This window comes from Mastigoproctus giganteus, chromosome 8, assembly GCF_048544385.1.
Source record: "Mastigoproctus giganteus isolate SK-2022 chromosome 8, ASM4854438v1, whole genome shotgun sequence".
Lineage (NCBI taxonomy): Eukaryota > Metazoa > Arthropoda > Arachnida > Uropygi > Thelyphonidae > Mastigoproctus > Mastigoproctus giganteus.
This window is the reverse complement of record NC_143582.1, coordinates 112,493,871-112,507,567: the sequence shown is the minus strand read 5'-3', so window position 1 is coordinate 112,507,567 and position 13,697 is coordinate 112,493,871. Positions and strand designations below refer to the sequence as shown.

At 39.5% G+C, this 13,697-nt stretch overlaps 2 protein-coding genes across 2 annotated transcripts in view; one reads left to right on the top strand and one right to left on the bottom strand.

The window, feature by feature from the left end:
- Positions 1–8,424: 8,424 nt before the first annotated feature.
- On the bottom strand, positions 8,425–9,063 carry LOC150081776 (uncharacterized). Its single transcript, XM_090380316.1, has one exon. It carries the CDS (start codon positions 9,061–9,063, stop codon positions 8,425–8,427), a length of 639 nt encoding a protein of 212 aa, XP_090236442.1.
- A 3,655-nt stretch (positions 9,064–12,718) lies between these two features.
- blw (ATP synthase subunit alpha blw, mitochondrial) overlaps positions 12,719–13,697 on the top strand; it is a 373,048-nt gene continuing 372,069 nt past the window's right edge. Inside the window, exon 1 of the mRNA XM_090378871.1 lies at positions 12,719–12,854. Coding sequence (XP_090234997.1) covers positions 12,789–12,854 — 66 coding nt within the window. The 5' untranslated portion in view covers positions 12,719–12,788. The remainder of the gene's footprint in view (positions 12,855–13,697) is intronic.

Genomic DNA, 13,697 nt, shown 5'->3' with positions numbered 1-13,697 from the left:
CGAGCCAGTTTCTTTGTTGTGCCTACCTTTATCTTAGGAGTAAAAAGATAGACAAGACTTCCCACACGAATATTCTTGTCTACAGCTACTGTAGCTCTTCGTTCTTCTTGTTTTTGCACTGCCTCTTCCAGATGTTGGGACACAATCTCATAGGTTCTTCTAAGACGCGCACACAACTTTTCAGAATAATTTTCTAACGATGCATAAGACTGTTTTTCTTTCGCATGCCATAAATCAGAAGGCAACAGTAAGTCTCTACCATAAATTAAAAAGTTAGGCGATTCCTGATTTGCCTCTGTTGATAAAGGAGCGACTACCTTCGTATTTCTTGGTTTCCTATTCCTTTTTTGTGTCTCATCTTCTTCTAAAACCGGTCTAGAAAGAAAGTCTGCATTTGAATGCACTTTACCAGGACGGTAGATAATTTGAAAATCGTATTCTTGCAACATCATACTCCATCTAGCTAAGCGGGGCGATGGGTTCTTTAGATTAAGCAAAAAGCTCAATGGTTGATGATCCGTTATTAACGTAAAATGATTTGACACCAAATAAGGCCTAAATTGCATGACTGCAAAGATTATAGCCAAGGCTTCTTTCTCTGTAGTACTATAGTTCAACTCTGACTTTTTTAACAATCTGGACGCATAAGCTACTGGCTGTCTAGAATTCTCATCTATCTGTACTTCTAAGCATGCCGCGACACAATATGAAGATGCATCAGCAGATAGGACGAAAGGTCGGGAAAAGTCAGGATAGACCAGCAAAGGTGGTGTAGTCAAGACAGCCTTTAACTGATCGAAAGCCTGCTGCGTTGAGCTGTTCCAGACGAATGGTGTTCCTTTCTTCGTCAAATTTGTTAGAGGTCTCGCAATCTCCGAAAAATTAGGAATAAACTTCCTGTAAAACCCTGCCATTCCTAGAAAAGATCGCACTTGTTTTGCGTTCCGAGGAGGACGCGCATCTCGAACAGCAGCCACCTGGTCTGCATCAGGACGAATACCTTCAGAATTGATTAGATGCCCAAGGTATTTTAATTGTTCTTTTAGGAACTCACATTTCTTAGGTTTTAGCTTAAGGTCGTATTCTCTCAGACGCTGGAAAACCTTTCGCAACCTCAAGAGATGTGAATCAAGGTTGGGTGAAGCAATAATTATATGTTCAAGGTAAGCGAAAACCGATTCTTCTCCGAGTCCATGAAGCACTAATGATAAGGCTTTCAAAAGCGACGTAAAACCATTCTTTAATCCATGCGGCATTCGAGAAAATTCATATAAGGATCACCAGTAGTGAAGGCGGTTTTGTGACGATCAGCTTGGTGCACTTCAATTTGGTGGAATGCACTTCGTAAATTGAGTGAAGTAAAATAACACGCTTGCTTGAGATGTTGGAGTACCTCACTAACATTAGGCAGAGAATAATTATCAGAAAGAATTTTCGAATTTAATTTTCGAAAGTCAACACACATCTTATAAGTCGAATCAGGCTTTTTGACTAGAACTATAGGCGCTGCATATGGGGAATGGCTTGGTTGTATGATGTTGGACTCCAATAGTTCATTTACCTGCCTTCGAACTTCATTTTTTAGCAAATATGGTACTTTTAGGCTGTCTGTTTCACCGGTGTATTATCAGACAATCTAATCCTATGTTTTAGCACCTTCGAATTTCCTAGCTGAGCTGGGGACTTGGCGAAGATATCTCTATATTCGTATAACAAATCAGACAGTTTATGCCTTTGATCATCTGTCAAGTGATCGAGGTCAAAGTCTTGCAAAGTAACGGGAGATGTAGCTTTCTCATTAGCTTTCTCACCTGAAAAAACAACTGTATTATCCCTAACACCCTCAAGACTAGCAATATTCATCCCTTTTGGAAGGTGGAGCGGTTCGTCTGTCAGATTGGCAACAAGAACTGACACTCTGCCATCTGGACCTAATCTGTCTATTGAGCATTTAACTGCCAGGTCGTCACGACCTAAGTTAGAGTTAGGTTCTGTCAAAACCAACTGTTCGGCAAAAGCAGCGAGTTGGTTACAAACAGCCGTTACTACTTTTTCTGATGAGGCGGGGATCAAATGTTTACCCGTTAATTTAGCTACCGACGGTTTTAAATTCAAATACTGGTCTCTTACGCCTTTCTCCTCGCTACCCTCTTCCCTTAAGCAAATGTTCAATGGGGCAGAGTGTATAATTCCCCTACCTAGATCTATGGTAAATGAAAAACGTCTTAAGACATTTAGTCCTAATATTAATTCATAACGACCCTTAAAATTACCTGAAGCTACTAAAACACTTTCTTGGAAAGTAGCATCACCTAACTTAAAATTCGCTGTAACCTCAGTATGAATTGGAACAATATAGCCAGAAACTCCGGTTATAGTTAGGTCTGGTGTTCTCGAATTTAATGACTTATCATGCTTAATTTTATTATATAAATTTGTATTCATAAGCGTTATGCTAGCTCCTGTGTCCACTAGAAATTTAGCCGGAACACCTTGAATATACCCACTAATCAATGGCAATTTGTAATCATCATCTAATATATATACCCCTTGTTGTACGTTTTTACTACGGGCATACGATTTAGCGACTCCGTTTACATTTTTTTTCAATGAGGTGGTTCTATAACATGAAAAACTCTTTCTATTTGGTGCAGGAACTGATCTTTGTCACATATATCTCTCCCTATCTGTTTTGTAATTATCTTGATTTATTTGCCTTCCCAAAACGGCCTTAGGTTGAGTTTGTTCAAAAATACGCCCACTTTTATTTATTTCCCTTCTTTCCCTATTATATGAGTTCATATTACCTTTATTTCGATTACTATAATATGTTCTATTTGCTATTTTGTCTCTATTCCTGTTAAAATTGTAACCCTGACTGTTAGTATGGGGTGTCCCATTTTTTGGTAAGGTAGTGTACTCGCGCGCGGTATACCTCGCGCACCGAGGAGGAGAACAATCTGGCGTCGGGTAATAGTTGCCCCGACAGCCGCATCGATCAGAACAACGGCCCCTGCCTTCTGTAGTGTTAGCGTGGTTACGGTATGCTTGCTTCCCGGCATAACTCGGCTCTCCGTAGCGCCTGTGACAGCGAGTATCGCTAGCGTCTCTTGGCAACGCCCTGTTCGACTGTAAGTGCCTTACAGGGAACGCTTCGCGGTCGCACGCAGGGGAAGATGTATAAGCTCCAGTGCTCCATTTTTGATATGAATCATTTCCATTGTTTGTAGTACCTTGCGTTTCTAATTTATTTTGCATAACATTATTTACCGATAGAGTATATAACGACTGTTGTAGGTCTCGTATCTGTTCTTGTAACGGCTTTAAAAATTCTTTAAAATAGCTTACTTGTTGATTGAGCATTTCTCCATCACTATTAGTTTGCCCACAAAGAGTGTTAACGGATCTATGTTTTGAATCCGATATGAGGTCATTGGTTTCCTCACGCTTTGCTATGTTTATCGCCTGTGAGAAAGTTAACGGATTTTGGGAGAGCACCATCCTTCTAATTTTATTTGATACCCCCCTGAGAAATTGAGCCAACATTGCCTGGTCTAAAATTGATAATGCCTCAGGCGACTCACTTTGGGTTTTAAACGCTAGTCGTCCCAAATTTCTAACGCGGGCGCTAAAATTTGCCACATTTTCGGTGGGCCCCTGAACAGCATTTGAGAATTGACTCAAGCATGTCACTATTGGTTCTGTTTTTTCGAACTGGGCTAAGAAAGCATTCTTGAACACGGTATAGTCTTTTTCTCTACGTAATTCTAACGACTGTGCTAAGAATTCTGCTGCAAGAGAGCGAAACTTAGCTTTACAGACTGCCAAAAGTTCTGAATTTCCCCAAAGAGCTAATTCTCCTACACTTTCGAGCATTTCGAAAAAATATTGAATAGATGGGCCTTCATCAGGGCTGCCTGAAAAAACTGGAACAAGACCCAAGTAACCTGCAATATTAGCCAACTGCGGTCTAGCTGCATCGGGAGGAGACTGAGTCTGTTCTGTTACGAATAATGGAGCTGAAGGATCTATTCCGACCTGTGTGGTTTGTGGGGACTGTCCCTCCCTTTTAAACTTATTCCTGTGTAAGTGAAATTAGATGACCCTATTAGTTTTCAGATAAAATATTGGGGTAAGCCTATCTATGTACTATGGGATCCCGTTTTCCAAAATAGTGTGACCTACCTTTACGTTGCTGAAAACAGAATTATATAACGTTAGTAATCAATAATCCTAGACAAAAGTGTTACAACATATAGCAACTATTTATTGGTTTTCCCTTCTCTCTTAGGTGTAAAAATAGTACTAGTTACTAGTTGCTAACTGTTGTTCAATCTGGGTGTTCCTGAAGACGACCGTGTTACTTGTGCTGATGTGCTGAAAAACAAACTGCCTCTACCATTCTCTGCAAACACATCCACGGTACTAGTGTCTTCCCTTCTACAGTAGTAATTTTCTTCTATTTCTTCTTCTCTATTTTCGTTCGTTCTACTGCTGTTTCACACTTCAGTCTACAGCAATCCTAGTTACCAATAAGTACTCATAAAACAGTTTTTCATCCCGAAATAACACATCCAATCCTGGTCACGGCACCAGTGTAGCGCCGTCTTTTCTCTCCGTTATAGCGCGGGCATGCTGTGTAACTTTCACCAATATCCATACAACCTTCAAGCATGCTCAACACTAAAATGAATGTCCAGAGAGTCGGGTTTTAATGTGTTCTTCTACCAGTTTGAATTAGGACATAAACCTCAACCTGTTCTTCAATCTTATTCGTGGAATAAAATTGGCAACATCGGAGGGCGCTGTGTTCTCCACCCCGATTCTCTATTGACTTAACAGAGCCTCGAGAGTGGCCGCAAATAAAGGTTCTTTCTTAATTCATATTCCGTGGTCCGTGTGTAACCAGAGAATGTCATGAGGCAAAGTTAGCAAACAAACATGGTTTATTAAACAGCAACATTACATAACAACATTACATATAAACATACAGTAAACATAATATAACCGTATCTAGTATCCAGATAATTGTTAAGTTAGTTTAAGGGATATTTGGTTGGTACATTAAATCTGTGTATCTTCTTGTAGTTAGGCAAACAACGATTCCTTTCCTCTAGATGATGACATAGATATTCTCCTATCTTAGTGTTAAATAAGTAGCAAAGGTAATTGCTGGGTAAACAACAGAACACAATATGGTATCATTGGATAATATTACTTTACTGTTACAATCACATCAAACACATCTTGAAGCTTACTTCAATGAGAAGAAAGGTGGGTATAATACGACATACTATCCCATACAATTCTATTGATTAAAATGGGGTGAACTTACCGCAAAGTTCCGAGCCACGTCGGAGCGAGGACTTCACTACCTCCGGCATCATCTTATCTCGCTTCTACTCGGGAAGAACACTTCTACTACCTCTCTCTGCCTCTTTTCTCCTTACTGCTCTTGAATCAACTCGACTGCGACCACTGGACCACGGCAACTGGACAACTTTCTGATCAACGAACTGGACCACTCCCTCGACGACGACTCCTCTCCTTTGTTCTCAATCTCTATATATAAGTTTGTCCCCTTTCTGCCTTTCCCTCTGAGATGCAGGTGTTCATCTGGACGGTCAGGCAAAAAGGGTTTTTGCTTGACACTTTTAGGACCTGACTCACCCAGGGACGATATTTATTAAGGGGCTTGCATATTCGTGCAGGGCTGCTTTGGAGAAGTTTATGTGACATTCACCTCTCCCCTTTTTAGCCTCCCCACTACCAAACATTCCACTGATACGTGATTCAGTCGGCATCAGTAGTATGACTCTTACAGGGGCGACTTTTCTCACTTCAGAGTGTCAAATCTCACATTCTCTCTTTTGAAAACATGCGTCAGCCCACTGCCTGGGGGAAAGATGACCACTCTCCACTAGCGGGCGGCACATGACGGGGCGATACTGTTTCACTCGCGCGGCGTCACCTGCACACCACAGGGGGCAGCGACGCAACCTTCTCCGTTGGGGAGGAAGGTTTTGATTTTGATTTGATTTGGTGTTTATTAGCGCAAAAACAACTAAGGCTATACTGCGCCAGGAAGGGGAGGGAGGAAGCTTTACTTATATAGGCCGTGGAAAAGTATTAGCGTTACAAGGATTACTTATTCAGATAAGTCCAAGAGGTAAAATAAAGCTATTTTACATTAGTAATTGCAAACGCCTCAGCATCTCGACCAGCTGGGTCGGTGTGACTAAAAAACGGAAGCCAGCTGGACTTGTGAACATTAAAATCACCAAGGAAAATTACCTCACTGTTAGGAAAGTTGGACTGGAAAAGTCAAGTGGCAAAGAGAGGAAGTCAAGGAGCTCCAAGTGATTATCGAGTTGGCAGAACGGTAGAGACAACAGATGAATTTGACACAATGAGGTAGTACAGATTTTAAGCCAGAGAAGATCGAAAAGAGGAGATTCCAAATTACCAATTCTCTGACAGGAAATATCGAAACGGACATATCATATGCACAAGTACTACCTTTGAGGCGAAAGGAATCATACAGTGAATAATTTGGGCAACTGAGATGAGCAGTAGTTGATTCAACCGATAACTGAGATGAGCAGTAGTTGATTCAACCGATAACTGAGATTCAGTCAGAAAAGGGACATGGAGTTTGGCAGACTGCAAGTTGAAATTGACATCGTTTAGTTTAGAATTGAGACCACGTATATTTGTGAAATGAATTTGGAAGTGTTTGGGAGGTTTATATCTTTTCCCAGATAAGCTTACTCTATTAGTTTGGCATATTGTTGTGTATTGAATAGTAAGAAAAAGTGGGTGGGGCGTGCTGTATGCAGTAATGAAATTTTTGGATATGGCATACACGTGGTAAGAATATACCTAGATCCTTGTCATAACATGGCCTCGACAATGTCCCCCGCATATACACTACTCGGACTCCCTCCAGTCACTATCTGGCAGAGTAGAGGTAGCAAGATTATACACTAGCTGATGCAAGAATTAGAGAATTACCAATAGATTGATCCAATGTACTAACTAGTGGCCGGCCGGCGAACACCATTTTAGAGCTGTACCCTCGAAATGTAAGGAAGATTCCATCTCGCCACGATGTTCATTATAACCTCAAAACTCATCAATCTTACTGCTTGATGGAAGAGATGGGGAAGGGTTGACTGGAACTTAGCTGTGAAGACTAAACATGGGTTCCACCACTTCAAGCCAGAGTACTTTAAGTACACTGACAGACCCTGCCACCTAATTTCCGAAGATTTCAGAGGCAAGGCCCTAAAAATTTTTTTTTTTTAAAATAATAATAAATAAATAATAATAATTTAAAAATTAAAAAAATATATATATATAAAAAATAATAAAAATAAATAGTCTATATAATATCGGTGAAAGTACACCATAGAAAAAAAAATATATATATATTAGATAACTCTTGAACTCTTTCTTTAAGGGTTATCTGTGGTGTGTTTACACCGATATTATATAGATAATTGTATGATGTATGATGAATGTATGATGCCTTTCTGCATTTAGTCTGACTTGAATATAAATAAAGTAAAAAAAAAATGCGAGACAAATTAGAGTAGGGGTAGTCTGAAGGAGGGGGGGGGGGGCACAGGTAGAAAAATGTGGATGATAGGGAAGATAACCCCAATCTGGTCAGTGAGGACAAGCCCCACCAGGAGACAAGGGGGAGGGAAGGGGACAAAAACCGTCCCCCCTCTCCAAGGGATTTGGATAAAAAGTGAACTGGGCAAGAGCGTTCCATTCAGGTGGCACTGTCAATAGTCACTGTCGGGTAATGGATCTATTACCCCAGATAAAAATTACTTTCAGGTGGCTGGCATTTGGTGTTTCATATTTGTTTTCATATTTTTCCATTTTCTTAAGAAGTGAAGTCGTCTTCACTATGGTAACATTTTTTCTTCTTCTGAAATACAAATGTCAGTTAAAGCCTCTTTTACATGGGTGAAACCAAGTTTTATAGCTAATACAGCATCTGCTCTTGCTGATCATCTTGTATTAGAAACTCTTTTCACTGTGACGGAATGTTTACACATTTCTAGATTTCTGATTAAAATTTTCCAGCGATGGGTTGACGCAGAAAAAAATGTGAATAAATTCTGCACAAACATAAAATACTCAATTGCAGCGCTACAAGTTTCTGCAGCGAAATTTCCAATTAAATTTAAGGAATGATTAGCACACGGAATAAAAACAGCACTTGGGCTATATCTTTAATACGTGCTTGCAAACCTGAGTACTTCCCTGACATATTAGAAGCATTATCAAATGATTGTCCTCGACAGTTTTTAATATTCACTCCTAATTTTATTAAAGTTTGCAAAACTTCTTGTTCCAAATACGAAGACATGTGTTTATCTATGGGAATGAATTCCACAAATCTTTCCATTATATTAACACAGGATGAAACATATCTTTCACAAAAGTTAGCTGATCGACATGCGAAACATCGGGAGTGGAATCAACAATTATACTATAATAAGTCGCAAATTCTATTTCTGCAATTATTTCCGCTCTTACTTGATTTCCAATATGACCTACAAATTCGACACAAATAATATGAGATAAATAGTTTACATTTCCTCGTCCTTGGTTGGCATATTTTTGTAGATGTAACTTCAAAAACTCATCGTATTCGCTTAGATGTTCCAAGCAGGTTAAATAATTTCCATTCTTATTGGAATCTTTGCTTTCATCGTGACCCGTAGTTCCTAATCCTAAGCGACTCAACAATTTTATTGTTGATACAATTCTTTTCAACACTTCTCTCCAGTAACATTCTTCTTTTTCCTTTTTCTGTAATAGTTGAGTATCAATTCTATTGAATTTTGTTAATCTTTTATATATAGTACACATGGCTGACATGTGTTCTTTTGAAACTTCGTGGTCCGATAAAATAACAGTTATTGATCTCCAATTTTGTAAACCGGTTATTAATTTAGACTTTATTGTTGAAAAGAGTTTGAAAGGGTAGCAGTAAACACTTTTGCTTGTTTCTGAAAATATCAACCAATTTCTCTTTTCCATAATTCCAATTGATTTCTTTCAAAGAGGCTCCATTTTACGGTACCGTAAAAGTAGAAAAGCAACACTATTACTTTCGTCATTCTGTCTGTCTGTCCGGTTGTCAGAGCCAATTTGCTCCTAAATTAGAAATTGTTATTTTGGTTTTTAGGAGCATTAGCAACTAAGGCCATATTGCTCCGAGATATGCGGTGGTCATTCCCTGACCTTTCCGCATCCTCCGTATTTAGTGGTGACGGGCTCGAACCCCGGTCTAATCAAGAAGCGTGTGCTACACACTGCTGCTGCTGCTCCTTCCCACCTGGCTACGGAGGCGCCTTAAAACTAGAAAAGTTACAAACTTGAAATTTTTACCATATATGTAGTCCTCTGACCGCATATCAAAAATCGTATTGAAATTTGAATCGGACTATTATTTTTGGAGTAGTCGTTCAAAAATCTTGAAAAATTGCTCGTTTTGTCGCTGAAAATTTCAGAAAAACGGTCGTAATTCGGAATATTTCATAATTCCTAATTAGTCCGCTTACCGCTTAATCCTCCTGTGCGAGTACTGCTACCAAGTACACAGGGTGGTTGTAATGTCTAGTGTTACTGTTGGTCGAGGAAATCTCTGGCTACCCAACAGGTGGTGAGGATTGCGACTTTCTGGAGTTCCTTGTAGGTGTTCTCTGGGAGACCTATTACTGGTAGGGTGCTATGTAGCGTCTTTGGCACAATACATGTGGTTGACACGATGATCGGGATGGTCGTCACTTGTATATTCCACATCTCTTTGATCTCCTGTCTTAGGTTCGTGTACTTCCTGGTTTTTTCCCCATGGGTTTTCTGAAAGGTGCCAGTGTTGGGTACCTCTATATCAGTCAGATAGTTAGCCTTTTCCTTCTTGTCCACAAGGGTTATGTCCAGTCTGTTGTGCGGGATTGTCCTATCCGTTATTATGGCGCGGTGTCTGTACAGCTTGTGGGTTGGGTTCTCTAGTACTGCATGGGGATCGTACTTATAGTATGGTACACTTTCTTTGGTCAACTGGTATTTCCTCGCTACCTTCTAATGTATTATCCTGGCTACCTGGTCATATTATTATTATTATTATTATTATTAGCCATCTGGTAGAAGGAAGCTAGAAGCTTATGTTGCACCTGTCAAAAAAAAAAAAAAAAAAATTCCCGAGTTACCCTGAGGGAGAATAAGAGAGAATTATATCGGAATCACCAAAAAAGAGAACAGTAGTAGTAGTAGTAGTAGTGGAATGTGATGCAAGAAAGCAAGTGTATGAGCTTATGCAGCATCAGCCAAAAAAAAAAAAAAAAAGAAAAAAAAATCACACCATTCCCTCCAAATGCCTGTCCAGTTCCTCCTTAAATTTATTTAACCTATCAACTTGCACAACGACAGATGGAAGTTTCTTCCAGCAATTAACCACTCGCTGGCTAAAGGCAAATTTCTGCACATCTATTCTACATCTGTTTTTTTCTTAATTTGAAATTATGCCCCCTTAGGTTCGTAATCTGAACAAGTAGAAGGATCCAATCAGAATTCAGCGTGCTCAGCCCATTCAAGGCCTTATACACCTCAATCAGATCACCGCGCAGATGCCTAGTCTCCAGCCACTGCAATTTGCTTCTACCGAAATGCAGTACTTTGCATTTCTTAAGGGCTAAGAAGTGGCAACTTCAGTTGCCACTTCTTAGCCCATCTGCCCAAATTATCTTGATCTACTTGCAGTAGCACACTGCCATTACTGTCATTAACAACCCTGCTAACCTTTGTATCATTTGCAAACTTCGACACTAAGCCTGATATAACTTCATCAATATCAATGATAAATATACAAAACAACAGAGGACCCAACACCGAACCCTGTGGGACTCCACTAATAACATTATTCCACTAAGAGCAGCACCCATTAATTACCACCTTTTATCCACTCAACCATCCTTTTATCCATTGTAGCTCTTACCCTTAATAGCATTCTGCTCCAATTTGTACAAGTCTTTCATGCGCAACAGTATCAAAAGCTTTCCTGAAATCCAAGTATATGATATCAAAATTATTTTTTTGCATCCAGTTCCTATCAACTTTGTCAGACAAGACTTTCCCTTAACAAACCCATGCTGTGTCTGAATTATTGCTGCAGTCTTGTCTAGATGATCCTGCAATGCATCTTTAACCAGTGACTCCATTATTTTATCCTGAACAGAAGTTAAACTAACTGGTCTGTAATTACTCGTGTCACCCTTCGATCCCCCTTTGTGAATTGTGGATAAATTTGCACATCTCCAGTCCGTGGGGACATCCCCTAAGTCCAAGGATGCTCTCATAATTATGGCTAAGGGTTTGCTTAGTTGCTTTGCCGACTCCTTTAATATAACTGGACCCATCCACCCCAGGTGCTTTTCTTATGTTTAACTTCAACAACTTCTCCTCCACTTTGCTCTCAGTTATTACAAAATCATTAAGCACCCTGCTACAATTTGGTAACCGTCTGCCATTTTCAAACCATAATAACTCCTCATGTGTGAATGTAGATGAAAATACTCATTCAGTTTGTTTGCTATCTGAGCAGGATCATCAACAGTCGAACGATCGATATCAAGTGGACGAATCAGATTCATCCCCTTCTTTTAAAGTTTATATAAGTAAAGATATACTTGTTTTTCTTAGCATCTTTTGCCAAAGATTTCTCGTAATCTGCCTTCTCCTGCCTAACCTCCTTTGTGACCTGATTACAGAGCAGCTTATATCTACCATAGGCTTCTGAGTCGTTTTATAATATATATAATGATGATGTATGTGCTATGTCTGTTAATTGCGTGTGTTCTCTGGGCAATTTGTTGTTTTCTGGAAAAATCCGTGGCTAAAATCGATTATTTGGGTACCACTTGCGTGCGTGCAGTTGGCGGTCGTAGAACGAGTCATTGTACTGTCAAGTTCTATGATTTGATGATTATTGTGAAGGCGTTTTGTTTTTGTTTGTTTTGCGTCGTCGATGAGGGGGATGCTTAGTTTAGGTTGGTGTTCCCCCCCCCATCCAGCTGTTTTAAAATCGAAAACGAGTTCGCGATTTTAAAATAGCGGCAAGTGGGGTATAAACACCCTAGGCATGTCAACATAGGAGGACAGTGGATTGGGAAAGCAATGAGTGTCACCTGATAATCACTGCTTTGTTCCTGTCCGTTTGTCAAAATATGGACTAGTACCCAAGATCACCAAACTCGTATTTCCAGGAGAAAAAAACTAAGCTACCCTCTTCCGAGACCGATTAACTGAGCCACGTTGTGGAAAAATACCCATGAAAACTATCGCGTCTTTGAGGTGATTCGATTTGAGTTCTTTTCCACCCGGTGTAAGGTTTCCAGACGGCGATTATAAGAACGGTTCTATCGACTTGGGCAGTTTAATAACTAATATAATCTGTGATTGTTATTAAAGCTTGACATCATCCCCGATGCAACATGAATACCTGAAATAGTTTCATAATTAATGATAAATTTGAACTTTCCCTGAGTTCTTTTTCTATAAAATTTTCATCATCGAAATACAAAAATAAAAAAATAAAACAAAACAGAAATTGGATTATTTAGTTCGTTTTTTTATAAAATCTAAATTCCCCTAGGGTTCGAGAGTTAATTTGGGGTTTGCCCTACTGAATGCTCATATATAAGAGTTTATAACCTTCGGTTGTTCTAGTGTATTTCTGGTTTTGTGTTGTTACATTTTCGGTGAAAATGGCGTTAGTTACCTATCGTGCTTCCTCTTTTATGCTGAAGAAGTTTACACAGTCAATTCCGAAGGTAAATGGAAACTGATTTAAAGTGATTTAGGCATATGCGTACTTTATTTGAGTTTTTATTAACCGCCTGCGACAACAGATGATCCAATTTAAAAGTATCGGGCAGGCTGTTTAGAGCCAAAAGTTATCGAAGATTCAGTGTTTTCGAATTTTATAACTTGTTAGGCGTGTGCTTTTTAAATATCAGAATATTTGACTTCCTGGCCTTCTTTATAGATGGCTATTAAAGTTGTACTCGAGAATGCTGGAACTTGTGCTATCACAAGTTCTTATAGTGGAAGGCAAATGAGTATAACGTACTCAAGTATCGAAATATAAAATATTACGAATCGGAACGCTACTTAAAATGGCAATTTAAATAATCAAATATTTTTTGTACCATTAGCGATGCTTCTGACGAACTGATAAGCATTTTGGTATGCTGCGGTCCATTCCAGCGCAGGTTGGGGCAGAGCCTGTTTGTGTAGTCTGTGTATACGTAGGCATTTCGCCACGAGTTTGCCTTGGTGATAGATAATATTCATCAACTGGTGCAGTACCACCACTTTTTGTTTATTGGAGGCTTGTAGTGGTGAAACCATGTTTAGCCTCTCCACCATAAAGCAGTACAATTGATGCCTTTTGAGTTTATGGGGTGGGGGGGGCATCATGGCAAGATCCAATCTTCCTTACACTTTGAGAATACAGCTCTGAAATGGTCTTTGCAGGCTGACTGGTAGATAGTCCATTGGACTGAACATATTGGTAATTGTCTCAAAATCATCTGTATCAGCTAGTGCACCAGTTGATGAATATTATCTACCACCAAGGCAAACTCGTGACGAAATGCCTACACAAACTGCGG